The 14210-nt window shown below is 46.3% G+C and overlaps 1 protein-coding gene across 1 annotated transcript in view; it reads right to left on the reverse strand.

Moving 5' to 3' along the window:
- Nucleotides 1–12645, reverse strand: part of COLEC12 (collectin subfamily member 12) — a 177274-nt gene extending 164629 nt beyond the window's left edge. Inside the window, exon 1 of the mRNA XM_068993921.1 lies at nt 12528–12645. Coding sequence (XP_068850022.1) covers nt 12528–12534 — 7 coding nt within the window. The 5' untranslated portion in view covers nt 12535–12645. The remainder of the gene's footprint in view (nt 1–12527) is intronic.
- Between the last annotated feature and the right edge of the window lie 1565 nt (nt 12646–14210).

The raw sequence follows: 14210 nt of genomic DNA on the forward strand, positions 1-14210 counted from the left end.
ATGGGAAATAGACGGGGAAACAGTGGAAACAGTGTCAGACTTTATTTTTGGGGGCTCCAAAATCACCACAGATGGTGACTGCAGCCATGAAATTAAAAGACGCTTACTCCTTGGAAGAAAAGTTATGACCAACCTAGATAGTATATTCAAAAGCAGGGACATTACTTTGCCAACTAAGGTCCATCTAGTCAAGGCTGTGGTTTTTCCTGTGGTCATGTATGGATGTGAGAGTTGGACTGTGAAGAAGGCTGAGCACTGAAGAATTGATGCTTTTGAACTGTGGTGCTGGAGAAGACTCTTGAGAGTCCCTTGGACTGCAAGGAGATCCAACCAGTCCATTCTGAAGGAGATCAACCCTGGGATTTCTTTAGAGGGAATGATGCTGAAGCTGAAACTCCAGTACTTTGGCCACCTCATGCGAAGAGCTGACTCATTGGAAAAGACTCTGACGCTGGGAGGGATTGGGGGCAGTAGGAGAAAGGGACGACCGAGGATGAGATGGCTGGATGGCATCATGGACTTGATGGACATGAGTCTGAGTGAACTCCGGGAGATGGTGATGGACAGGGAGGCCTGGAGTGCTGCAGTTCATGGGGTCGCAAAGAGTCGGACCCGACTGAGCGACTGAACTGAACTGAACTGAACCATTTAGTTTGTTTGTTTGTTTTCTTTTTCCTCTCTGGTCTTTTTCCCATGCAGCATTTTTAGTCTGCCTGACTCCTCTCTCCTTCCTGAAATTTCCCTGGGAACTTCAAACGTCTCAGACTTCTATTATTAAAGCAATTCAGTGCTGGCCTCCAAATTAACCTAAGACAACCCATTAACATTTCAAGGAAACAAAGGCTTTACGGGCGACCCCTAATAGGACTTAAAGAGGATGTCCTGTTGCTCGACTTAACCTGCATCCCAAGAGGATGAGAAACTTTTTTTTTTTTTTTGATTAAAAATTTTTAAATTTCTTTTAATTTTTAATTGGAGAATAATTGCTTTACAATATCATGTTGGTTTCTGCCATACATCAACATGAATCAGCCATACATATGGCCCCTCCCTCCTGAACCTCCTTCCCACCTCCCAGCCCATCCCACCATTCTAAGTTGTCACAGAGCACCAGGTTTGAGCTCCCTGCATCACTCAGCAAATTCCCACTGGTTATCTGTTTTACATACAGCAATGTAAAGGATGAGAAACTCTTATGTGCTCAGTCACTCAGTCATGTCTGACTTTTTGCGACCCCATGAACTGTAGCCCGCCAAGCTCCTCTGTCCATGGGATTCTCCAGGCAAGCACACTGGAGTGGGTTGCCATTTCCTATTCCAGAGGATCTTCCCACCCCAGAGATTGAAACCACACGTCTCATGTCTCCTGCATTGGCAGGAGGGTTCTTTACTACTAGCGCCACCTGGGAAGCCCCATAGCAGCCACTAAAAGAATATAAATCTCTATCTCATTCAACTCTACAAAAAGGTACTAAATCATCTGAGATACTCAGGGTACAAAGTACCCAGAGAACAAATTATTCGGATTATCAGGGAAGGTATCTTGGAGAAACATCTTAATCTTTCTTAACATTTGTTCTTTGGAAGGAAAAAGAGAGTTTGGGGGAAACACAGTACACCATATCCCTTCTTGAAAATTCATTGTGGTTTTGGAACTATTAGACTCTGGGACATGCCTAAAAGAGAGAGAAATGGTTCAACTCTGTTTCATTCGATGTATTTACAAGAGTTGACTTTTCATATCCTTAAAAGCTGGGTCACATTGGGCAGGTAGACATTCCATTATGGTGGGGGTGGTGCACAGCCCCTGTCAGAGTCCCCAGCTGTGTCCCTACCAAACAGATGACTCAGGCTGGTGATGGAGTGATTCATTTTAGGAATTGAAAAAGAGGAAGAAGCAGGAGCTGCCAGGGCCTGTGGCTATGTGGATGGCCCACATCAAACTATGAAAGCCATAGGAGAGAGGAGGCAAGGTCAGCTGTCCCCAGTGCCTGAGCATCTGAGAGGGCAAAAGGCTACCACAGGACCCACATGGCTGGCAGATGGGTTTGAGGAAGACAAACAGCCTGATCTCATGTGCAAGGTTATATTTTGTTCTCAAAACCCTTTCCTCAGACTCAGTGGACCCAGGCTAAGTGCAGCCCAGATTTTCTTTTCTTTTATAAAAGTCATCTTATTTATTTATTTAGGCCATGCCTCGCCACATGTGAATTGATGGCTTTCAAATTGTGGTGCCGGAGAAGACTCTTGAGAGTCCCTTGGACGGCAAAGAGATCAAACTAGTCAATCCTAAAGGAAATCAACCCTAAATATTCACTGGAAGGACTGATACTGAAGCTGAAGCTCCAATACTTCAGCCACCTGATGTGACACATTGGGAAAGACCTTGATGCTGGGAAAGACTGAAGGCACAAGGAGAAGGGGCAGCAGAGGATGAGATAGTTGGATGGCATCACCGACTCAATGCACATGAATTTGAGCAAACTAAGGAAGATAGCAGAGGACAGGGAAGCCTGGTGGGCTGCAGTCCATGAGGTCACAAAGAGTCAGACACAGCTTAGGGACTGAACAACAATTGTGGCATGTGAGATCTTAGTTCCCTAACCAGGGATCAAACCCTCACTGCCTGCATTGGAAACTTGGAGTCTTAACCTCTGGGTGGCCAGGGAAGCCCCCCAGATTTTCTTTGCAGTCTCAGGGGCCTGCAGAGGTGATGGGTTCAAATAAGGATATTCCCTCTCAAGGATCTAGTCACCTTTGCAACCTGCCACTTCTCAAAATCTGTCTGTGACATAATCTATGTCATGCAATTGCTACACTTTGACATGAGCAAGGATTTTGTTAAGATTTAAGGCCTCTCAGTTCTGCAATGGCCAGAACTCAATCCCTGCTTCTGACAGCAGTTAGCCTGCAGGGAAGAAGAAACCTTAACATCCTAAATAACAAAATGTGTTTAATTGAAGATTTATATCTACAAGCATGTACTTTCTCAGCTGACACAGATGTACTACAGCATTTTTATTGCAATACCTACGGGCCACATGACTTTTGCTTGTCTATTTCAAAATATGATTTTTATTTATTTACTCTTTTTGGTAATTGGCACAGAGCCACGCTGGCCAGAGGTTTCGTGACGGAGAACACTGAAACAGAACAGAATTCTTCCTGACATTCTTTGAGCATCACTGATTTCAGAGTACCATGAGTTCAAGCGAAGTTTAGTTTAGTTGGCTTGGAGAACTGAGTCATCCATATTAATATGTTCCAATCAATCTGTGGACCAAGTTGTGCAATATCCCCGTGGTTAGAATTTACCTCTCCTTGCCCTGCAGCCCCTCTGTATCAGTGTGACAGCAATTATCTCCATCTGTCTTACATTCCTGTTCTGGTTTTGACTTCCCGCAGATGGAAAGCCTTCTCAAAACGGGACATTTATCACGTTGTCCCCTCAGCAGCTAGCACATCTGTGGCATATTACAGAAACTCAGGTGGTGTTAGTGGTGAAGAATTCGCTTGCCCGTATAGGAGATGTAGGAGACGTAAGAGACGCGTGTTCGATCCTTGGGTTGGGAAGATCCCCTGGAGGAGGGCATGGCAAACCACTCCAGTATTCTTGCCTGGAGAATCCCATGGACAGAGGAGCCTGGCAGGCTACAGTCCGTAGCGTTGCAAAGAGTCGGACATGACTAAGCGACTCAGCACACACAGACACACATCTTATTAATATAAACCCCAAATATTGATCTAGTCCAGACTGTAATACAACTATATTGGGATGATGAGGGGCATCAGGAGGTATCTGTGACAGTAGTCAGGTGGAGGTGAAGGGCAGGAGAACTAAATCCTCATCTGCTACAAACGGAAGTCAATATACAACGCCCCAAACCAAAATAATAACAATAATAATTAAAATAATAAAAATGACTCTTTGAGACCCCATGGGCTGTAGCCTGCCAGGCTCCTCTGTCCATGGGATTTCCCAGGCAAGAATACTGGAGTGGGTTGTCATTTCCTTCTCCGGGATCTTCCTGACCCAGGGATCAAACCTGTGTCTCCTGCATTGCAAGAGGAGTCTTTACTGCCTGGGAAGCCCAGTGAAAATGAAGACTGCCATAAACAGGTCACTTAAGGACATGGGGCTATAGGAGCTTGTCCACATTAAGAACTGCCAACATCTCTTTCCATCCCTCCACATGAAAGTTCACGTCCATTCTCTTGAATTTGGGAGGATCTTGTGACTCGCTGTGGCCGATGGAATTCGCCAGAAGTAGCAGTGGGTGACCTTGGGGTCTAGGTCTTCTCCAAGACCTCTGCATGCTCTTCAGCTTCTGTTCTCACCCCCTACGCAGCTGGCTGCCTTGGGAAATATCCAGGCACCCTGCTGGACCAGAGGTGACCTGGTGAGAGGGGATCCCTGGGGAATGAGAGACTCTGATGGGGAGGGGAGAGCCCGGCCAGGCCTTGGCCCGTCCAGCCTCCCCAGGATGCTCTAGCCCAATCAACACCTCAGGAGGCAGAGACCAGCCTGAATCGTAGAGTTGTGAGCAAATAAACAGCTGTTATTTGAAGCGACAGAGCTTGGGGATTCTGTCTTCTAGGCATCGGTAGAGAACTGAAAGAAAAGCCGATGCCAAAATCAAATGCAAAAAATGTTCTCAGGAGGTTGCCTCTGGCGACTGGAAAATGATAAAATGAAGTGGGCTGGGCAGGAAATTGCTGTTTTTCATAATAAATAAGATGTTCTTTGACTCTCTGAACTATGTGCATCTCTAACTTTGATAAACAAAAAAAAAGAAAGAAAGAAAGAACAAAAATCAAACAAACAAAACCAGGAAACATGTAGGGAAGATAAAAGTCAGGTAGACTAAAAAAAAAAGCCCACCAGTCCAACAGACACTGACGACCGGAAAAGGTCCCCGGGTCCAAAGAGCCGGCACGCAGAGTTCACCCTGGAGCGACCGCACAGAAGATCTGGGCTTGCAGCCTTCATGGCTGCACTGGGTAGCTTCTGGCAAATGCCATGTTGATCAGAACAAGTTCAGGAACTTTCGGGAGCCAGGTTGAAGGACCGTGGACAGAGGCAAGGCTGAATGCAAACTTAACAAGCTGGGCTCAGCGCTGCCGTTCACCCTGTCCTGTCTCCACCCTGAGAAAGGAGCCCTGGCTTCTTTAGTAGCGTCATCACCACTAGAACAGAACAGAGTGGTCCCCCGGGCTCTCAAGATCTTTAACTGCTTCCAAACCAGTCGGCAAGCACCATTCCTGCAAGTTGGTCTTGTGTGTCCCACTACCCACCTACTATGGCTGGCCCAGTGGGGGAGAAGGAGAGGAGGGCACCCCTGGGACCAAATACCCAGTGCCCACTGGCCCCTGGAGTCCACAGCCACCCTCCACTGGCCGCTGCTCTAGGGGAGTGGCTTTCATGCAGGCATCTGTGAGAACCATAGCCTCAATAGAGTGTCACCTGGGTTGCTAAATATTTTGGGTATCCCCTTGGATATTGGCAGGCAGATTCTTTACCGCTGAGCCACCAAGGAAGCCCATATCACTTGATTAACTTAACATAAATGGTTCATAATTGGCAATTACATTCCTGCCTGGAATAAACAGTAAGTCACAATTATACAGTGTTCCAAAACCTAAAATATCTTGAGTTCTCCTTAAGTGCAAGACACCACTCTAAACAACTGAGCTAAACTAACCTATATAATCCTCAAAAGATAGAAAAAAACAGCATCCAGTATATGTCATTATTATCCCCCCATTTGACAGATGAGGAAACTGAGGGGCCCAGGAGGCTAACGAATATGTATGTGGTCAGCAGGCCCTCTGGTTTCAGAGCCCACACTCCTCACCACACTGATATCGTCAGGTTCCACTCCTGGGAACACTACGTATAATTACATTTTTTGAGATAGGCATATTTTAAAGTATCAATATATATTAATACTTTGGATTATAAATTTAGAATATAAATTTGGATATTTTGCCTTCAAATAATGTCATATATATATATATATATATATATATATCAGCTACTTTCCAAACATTTCTATGTCATAACTAAGTGACTTAGGCCTCAAAAGTGCAGATATTTTCACAAACCAATGACAAGTTAGTTTTTGCACGCAGAATGTCAAATGTCCAACCTCTTAGGCAAGTGTTTATGACTTCACAAAACAAAGAATTTTCATCCCAAATGACTCAGGAAGCATAAGTCATATTTAATATGTCCAATTCCAATAAATAAATTAATTTTTAATCTCCTATGTTGAAAAACATCTTTCCTTAATAATTTTTAAGAGTATCAATGGACTGTGATAAATTCAAGGGTTAAGAAAGCTCCTGGACTCTCTTTGGAATTTTAATTTGGGATTACTCATTTCTGCTTTCACTGCTATATAATTACAAAGGTCCCTTAAGCAATCAGCAGGACCTGTTCAGGGTACTATTTTGGTTTGGGCCCTTCAAACATCATTCACTTAAATAGAAATCAAATTACTGCTTGATTGAATAGTTGCCTTCCCCAAGCTTTGGATGACTGGTGTGATTAGAAACCACGCTATCAGTAGTAAAGAGTGAAGGTTCTATGAGGAATGTCAATACCTTTCTATCCTTTGTTAAGGTGTTTATTTATTGTTATTATCATCATCATCATTATTGCTGATCATTGGTGGTTAAGTCTGTTCCTGAAAAGCAATTCTGACAATGCTACACTGTCTGAAGGCAAACCTGTCAGCAAGACAGCACAGGGGCTGTTTGCAGAGTCAATGACTTCCGCAAGCCATTCACACTCATTCAATCAGTCACAAGAAAACCTCCCAGCAGATAAATTCTACAAAGGGCAGCAACCCTGGAATGTGCCTTATCTCTGCAGGAGCTCCAGCCTAGAGAGGTTCCTCCAGTGACTGGCTGAAGAGCACAGCAGTTTCTTCAGACCTTTGATGCCACGTTATTAAGGCCTAAGGCCAGACAGGAGGGGACCTCTTCTACTCTGCTCACTCAGCATCTATGAACTGTGGCACATGGTAGGGACTTAACAAATGTTTTAATAAGTCCCCAGCATTTATCTTCCCACTCACAACCCAGTTCCCTGCCTCCAGGGCATAGGCAGGAATTCCAGAATCTGAGAGAGTCTGTGCCTTCAGAGTGGCATAAGAGTAAAAGACGGAAAGGCAGGACCAGACTGGTTACAGCTGACTCGTGGTGAGGGTAGACGCTTCTCACAGATGATCACCTAAGTGCCCTTGAACACTGTCCCCTGACCCCCAACTGCCCGATTCTTTTCACTCTGATTTGCCCCTCAAAAGGAGAAAGGCTACACTCTGCCACCATTCTGGGCTCCTTGTGCGTGCGTGTGTGCTAAGTTGCTTCAGTTGTGTCCGACTATTTGTGACCCTGTGGACTATAGCCCGCCAGGCTCCTCTGTCCGTGGGGGTCTTCAGGAAAGAAAACTGGAATGGATTTCCTTCTCCAGGGAATCTTCCCAACCCAGTGATCGAACCTGCGTCTTTTATGCCTTCTGCATTGGCAGACAGGTTCTTTACCACTAGTGCCATCTGGAAAGCCCTCCCAGCACCTAACCACTATTTCCCTTAGTGGGAAGACATGAATCAGACTTCCTCCTAAGAGATCACTCACATGATAGGTTCGCTCGAGGAATAACATTTTTCTATCACTAAATTTTAAATGTCTATTTTCTCATTTGAAAACAAACACTTTGAAGGCCATTTAACTTACTTTAGGCAGCAGCTGCATCAACGGTTTTGAAATAATGCTTCAATAAAAATAAGCATGAATTCAGAAAATTAGAATTATGCTATAAGCTTAGAAGTTATCATCTGCCAGCTTTTCTCTTTCACACCATGATTGTTGAATAAGCCACATGGTTGCGGTGGGGGTGAGGGTCAGGGGATGGGAACAATCTGGGAAAATTGCATAGGAGACCACTGGGAAGATATATACTTAGCAATAATTAAACCTCAGATTAGGAATGTCAAGCATCTTCAAACTAATGAAAAGTCAAAAGTGTAACTGGGTTGCAAATTCGTCTTCCAGAGGAAAACAAGCCTCAATTCCCAAACAGTGAAAGGAAAAAGACCTCACTTTGTTTCCATTTTCCTGCAGAAAACATGATTCTTTCAATGTTAAAAGCAGTCAGAACCTACACAAGTGTTTGCTTATCCCAGTTAAGGACAAGACATCTTAGGCACCTGGAAAGCCAAGAGACTGCCGGTCTGGGAAAACAGGGAGTAGAAATACACTGCTTACTAGCACCTTTTAAAAGTATCATTGCCATTTCAGAAATGTTTACACACAAAAGCATAAATATAAGCAGTTGGACACTATGTTTTAATGGCACTGACATCCTCCCTGCATTAAATTAGAGCAGTGGTTTGAACCAATGTGGTCCTGTGAGCTGGTGGTTGTTGCAGGCCATCTCTTTTTTATTATTATTATTATTTTATTTTTATTTTTTTGAATCCACCACGGGTGTACATGCATTCCCAAATATGAACCCCCCTCCCACCTCCCTCCCCATAACATCTCTCTGGATCATCACCGTGCACCAGCCCCAAGCATGATGTATCCTGCGTCGGACATAGACTGGCAATTCGATTCTTACATGAGAGTATACATGTTACAATGCCATTCTCCCAAATCATCCCACCCTCTCCCTCTCCCTCTGAGTCCAAAAGTCTGTTATACACATCTGTGTCTTTTTTGCTGTCTTGCATACAGGGTCGTCATTGCCCTCTTTCTAAATTCCATATATATGTGTTAGTATACTGTATTGGTGTTTTTCTTTCTGGCTTACTTCACTCTGTATAATTGGCTCCAGTTTCACCCATCTCATCAGAACTGATTCAAATGTATTCTTTTTAATGGCTGAGTAATACTCCATCGTGTATATGTAGCACAGCTTTCTTATCCATTCATCTGCTGATGGACATCTAGGTTGTTTCCATGTCCTGGCTATTATAAACAGTGCTGCGATGAACATTGGGGTACATGTGTCTCTTTCAATTCTGGTTTCCTCGGTGTGTATGCCCAGCAGTGGGATTGTTGGGTCATAAGGTAGTTCTATTTGCAAGCAGGCCATCTCTTAAGTAACAAGTGCTACTGCATTAAAATTCACCAATACTCCCAACTTCCAGAACTAGAAATGTGATTTCTTAATGACACACCTAACTCTAGAGGAGTCTGATTCCTTCATAAAGAGTGTGAATATTAAAAACCATGAAATTTATGGTGCAGTACAGCTAATTGAAAATGTAATTAGAAATAAATTAAAACCAACTTCATGTTTTAATCACTGTGGAACACTTAAAGTATTCCAGCAACAGGGCAAGTAATTTTCTTTCGGAAAATGTATAATGATGTCATTATTTTTCTACTTGGGACTCTAGAGAAGGAAGAAATAAGAGACAGACATTTGCTGAACGCAACAGATAGGTGGTGCTGTGGCTCACCAAAGCCTTGGAATTAGACTCCAAAGGCCTGGGTTTTTACAAAGGCTATATCCCAAGTTTAAAAATCAGAATTAGAAAGTCAAATAAGTGCCTTGAAAAGGCATCTGACTTGCATAGTAGCTGAATTTTTGCCTTGACAAATAAACTTCTGTAGTTTCTAAGATGTCCACTAATTTTCTATTTGGCTAAAGAATGTTTTGGTTTAACACTTCAATTTTAAGCATTTGCAAGGTCTGTCACAGACTTCTATCACTTAGAGAAATCAAATACTAATGCAACATTGGCTTAAACATAATGAGTTCATTGCTTTATGACATAATTACGAACCCAAGGAAAATTCTGTGTTGGTTACCTATGACAAATTGTCCAAATAATTCTACTTGGTAAAGGCAACTTTCTTTTTTTGGCTAAAAACATACTCTGCTTGGCTTCAGAAGGCTTGTGTCTGATTTCTTGGCTCCATCCCTTCCTGGCTGCTGCACCAGCTTCGAGTTCCTTGGCTACTTAATCATCTGAGAATCACTTTTCTTCCAGTCCAAGGGTTCTATCTGGTGTCCTAGGTCTCTCCAAGACTCACAGGGAACCTGGCCAAGCTTGTTTTTAGATGCCTACTACCCCCCTTGTTGCTGGTTTCTATTTCTTCTGGACTGTTTCCATATCTATGGTGTAGGGGTTAAAATGCCTATCTTACAGGGTGTTTGAGAGGGTTCACTGATGAAGTGTTTGTAGAGGGTGGAGCATACTGGCGCACTTAGTAGGTACTGAAAAAACATTACTGTCTGCTACCTTCCCCACCTCACAAACCAGACAAGCACAGATTCTATGGCAATTGTTGGTAAGGAAGTCTCTCACAGAACATTTCGTTTTAAAAGAGGCCTTCAAAGTGACTAGCCTCCCCAGGAATTCAGCCCCTCAGTCCCCTTCACCTATGGGGGCAGAAGGTAAGTGGGGTGTTGAGACAGTGCCCAGACCACAGAGGATAAGCAATGAGCCTTCTCCAAGCAGTGTGCTAGCTGGTCTAGAATGTAGTATAAGTCATATATATATATATATATATATATATATATATATATATATACACATAATATATACATATAATGTATATATATATACATAATATATACATATAATATATACACTTCCCTGGTGATTCTGACCATAAAGAATCTGCCTATAACAAAGGAGACTCAGTTCGATCCCTGGGACAGGAAAAAACCCTGGAGAAGGGAATGGTTCCTTACTCCAGTATTTTTGCCTGGAGAATCCCATGGGCAGAGGAGCCTGGTGGGCTATAGTCCATGAGGTCGAAAAGAGTCGGACACAACAACTAAAGTGACTCAGCACACAGCATACATACATATAACCTGTAGGTATGTATTCCATTACAGATTTGAATTAACATTGAAAAAAATACCCAAACTGCAGTAACAGCCATTGACCCAGTCAAAAGCATAACTAGATTTTCAGGGTTTAGGAAGCCACATGGGAGCTGATGAAATGAGGAGCTGGCTTATCTTTCCAAAAGTTCAAAACCTCCTGGCCTCAGTGACCAGCAATGAGAAGATTAACTTCTGGCTAAAATGATGGTAACTGAGCGCCAGAGCAAAACTTAGCCGGGTGAACTCTTGCCATTCTGGGAAGATCCCTTAATCAGTGCTGGCTAAGGAAAGTGCGCCTTTCCTAGAATGTAAATGAGAGAAGAGAAACTGAGATGTAGAGAGAAGGAACGCACACATGCTGCGTTTTGAAATCCTGTCTTTTGTGTCTCTTGAGTTGTGTGTCTCTTGCGTTGCATCCTGTCTTCTGTGTCTCTGGCCCGGGGGCGGGACCCTTTCCACCTGGCGTTTTGTCCCCTTCCTTCCCAGGGTCTCCAGAGAAGGACACAGAACTCCCCTGGAAAGAGAGCTAATTGGTAGGACATTATCTCTCCGAACTGTTTAGCGTGATCTGCCTTGCAGAGGTAGAGCCAGAAGTTACTTTCCAAGTCTGTGGGGCTCCCGAGGCGCGCGCCTGGATCAGCAACGCTTGCAAGTCAAAGAGGTCGCATTGCGCGTTTTCGGGCTGCTGGAAGCTCGGTCCTAGCGGTCAGATGGCATCTTGAACCGAGTCCCCTCACTCGGGTCCGGCCCGCGCGGGGACCGGGACGTGTTGCTGCTGCTGCTAAGTCACTTCAGTCGTGTCCGACTCTGTGTGACCCCATAGACGGCAGCCCTATCCTAGCACAAATCCAGGATTCCAGTCTTGTGTAAACACCACGCCGGCCCATCTCCAAACGATACCTCTGCTGTGATTATTTATCTCACATACAGATCGAGATTCTGTTGACAGATCTTCGTTTTCTACTCAACAGACGGCTTCCCTGAGAAGCACTTCTCGCTAAAAGATGCGATAGCATCTGACACTTCCCCAAACCCGCCTGCGGTGGACACCTCCCGGGGGACTGTGTCGCCCCTGATCACACTTGGGCACAGCTCCGCAGGCGGGCACATGGAAGGGACGCGAAACAGAGGGCGGTGATTTTCCAGCCAGTGGGGCTAATGGAGAAAGATGCCAAACGCACTTCCCGAGCCAGCTGAACTTCGCGGGCACCTAATCATTGCCAGATGTGGGGAGGGCGCACCGAGAACATCCCCGAGTCCGGGAGAAAACACCCGTCGACTTCTCAGACGGGGAAGCGGCAACGGCAGGGAGCGATAAAGGACCTTGGAGAGAGTGGGGCGTGCGCCAGGGCGCAGAACGAACTAGGGGGCCCGAGGGTGGGGAGTGATGGTGCCTCCACTCTCCTGGGCGTATTTTTTCAATTAAAAAGTTGGGAACTGGAATCCGTAAACAACGACTTGGGGCTTCAAACTACTTTGTTGAGACACGGTGGGGAGGGCAGTACTTGCTGGCTTCAAATGCCCAACCCCGAGATCTCCGGCGGTATCCGACTCCCGAGACCCGGGGGCGCCCCCCAGGATGCGCGCACCAAATCCAGCACCGGGTCTCCCCCGGGTCTCCGCGCAGAGAAACTTGGCACCTCGCCCCCTCCCGCGCGCCCCGAAGCCCGCCCTACCTTTCATGGTGACCGAGGAGACGCACCGCCAGCCGGGGAGCTCCGCGCCGCCGAGGAAGTCCGCGCTGAGCAGCGGGTCAGTGCGCGCCCATGGCAGCCGCGCCGCGCGTCGGCCGTCTGTGCTCCAGCCCTGCCTCCCCGCTTGGCGCTCTGTGCCGCGGGGCCGCCTCGCGCGCCGCTCACCCCGGGCGGGAGGCGCCGCCGCCGCCAGCGCCCCTCCCCCTGGCCCGGCCGCCGGGGCGCGCGGGCCGCCGCGCCCACGCCCCCCTTGCGCCTTCCCGCGCCCGCCCCGCCCGCGGGCCGGCCCCGGCCCCGAGCTCCGCCGCTTCCCCGCCCGCGCTCTCCGTGTTCCCTCTTTTTCGCGTTGGCTTGGAAGCGGGCCGAAGACCGAGGAAAGCGGCTCCCGGGGTGATCAAGTGCTCAGCCTCGGGGTGCACAGAACGTGCTGCCGCTGGGCTGGTTTTTAGACCTCGGGCTCCCCAGAGTGTGGGGCGAGCGGCCTGAGAGCAGCGGCGTCACGGGGACGGCGTGGCTTGCTTGTCCCTTCCCCAAAGGGCTCTGGGCGCGGAGCGTTAGAGGATCGCACAGGGGCGAGAACGCCCGAGGCCCAAAGTTTCGAAGTCCGCTCATTGATTCCCCGAAGGGGCCCACGGGTCGGTGCTCACTGTCACTTGCGGAGAGCTGACGCTAAGTTCGAAGTCAGCATTAGATGCTCTCCCTGCAGAGCTCGGAGCAGGATTACAGCTCTTAGACCTTCAAGAAGAGAGAGACTGAAAAGCCCACCACACTCCCGGTGGTTGGAGAAGCCCCCCTCCCACCCACCGCCCCTGAAATGATCAGGTTGACTCCAGTTTTACTAGGAAAGGAGGCTGAGCTGTTGAGTGGCTTCATAATGAGTTCCTTTCATTGTGGCCCATCAAGTTGCCCCCCTGTGTTTATCTTTCCTTTTAGAAACCCTCCAAAGCAGACCCATTGCTTTATTGCTTTACTGCCTAACTAAGTGGTGAGTGGAGTTGGAGGGGGCTGGGCAGCGGGGGTGGGAGCAGAGGAACTGTCTTCAAGCACGATGAAATGAAAGATGACTCGCTCCCTTGCTAGCTCACCAAAAGCAAGGCAGTTCTGGCCGGACAGTGGTTGCAGCTTCGCAGACTTCCTCAACTGAGGACTTGATAACATGGTGTAAGCCGCCCATTGATTCATTCTGGACAGGGATCTCTGCTCTAGTAAAAGGCAGTGCCCAGAAATGAACACATTCCAGACTCTCCATTCCAGAAGCTTTCTATTTTGAACATTAGATTAAAACTTGCACGCGACCGACGAAGAGACAAAACTGGAGATTTATTTTTCATATTTGGGGTCGATGCAACTGTAGGGTAACTGAAGATTACTTTAGAGATTTGCTTCAGCTCTCACCAAGGTACCTGCTTTGTTTTGTACTTCCAATGAGAGTCCCTGAAGAGCCAAGAATATGGATTCTCAGCCCAGAGCTTACTATTAATAACTAATGATCGGATGGAATAAGCCCATCACTTTCTTTGAATCATAGTTTCTTTTTGGCCACAATATTTGAAATGAAAAGAAAAATCCTTTAAAAAACCTAAATTATAGCTACACTACCAAAACCACAGTCAAGAGAAGAAAAAATAGATAAATTGGATTTCATCAAAATTGAAATTTTTGTGC

This window comes from Capricornis sumatraensis, chromosome 21 (genome assembly GCF_032405125.1).
Source record: "Capricornis sumatraensis isolate serow.1 chromosome 21, serow.2, whole genome shotgun sequence".
Taxonomy (NCBI): Eukaryota; Metazoa; Chordata; class Mammalia; order Artiodactyla; family Bovidae; genus Capricornis; species Capricornis sumatraensis.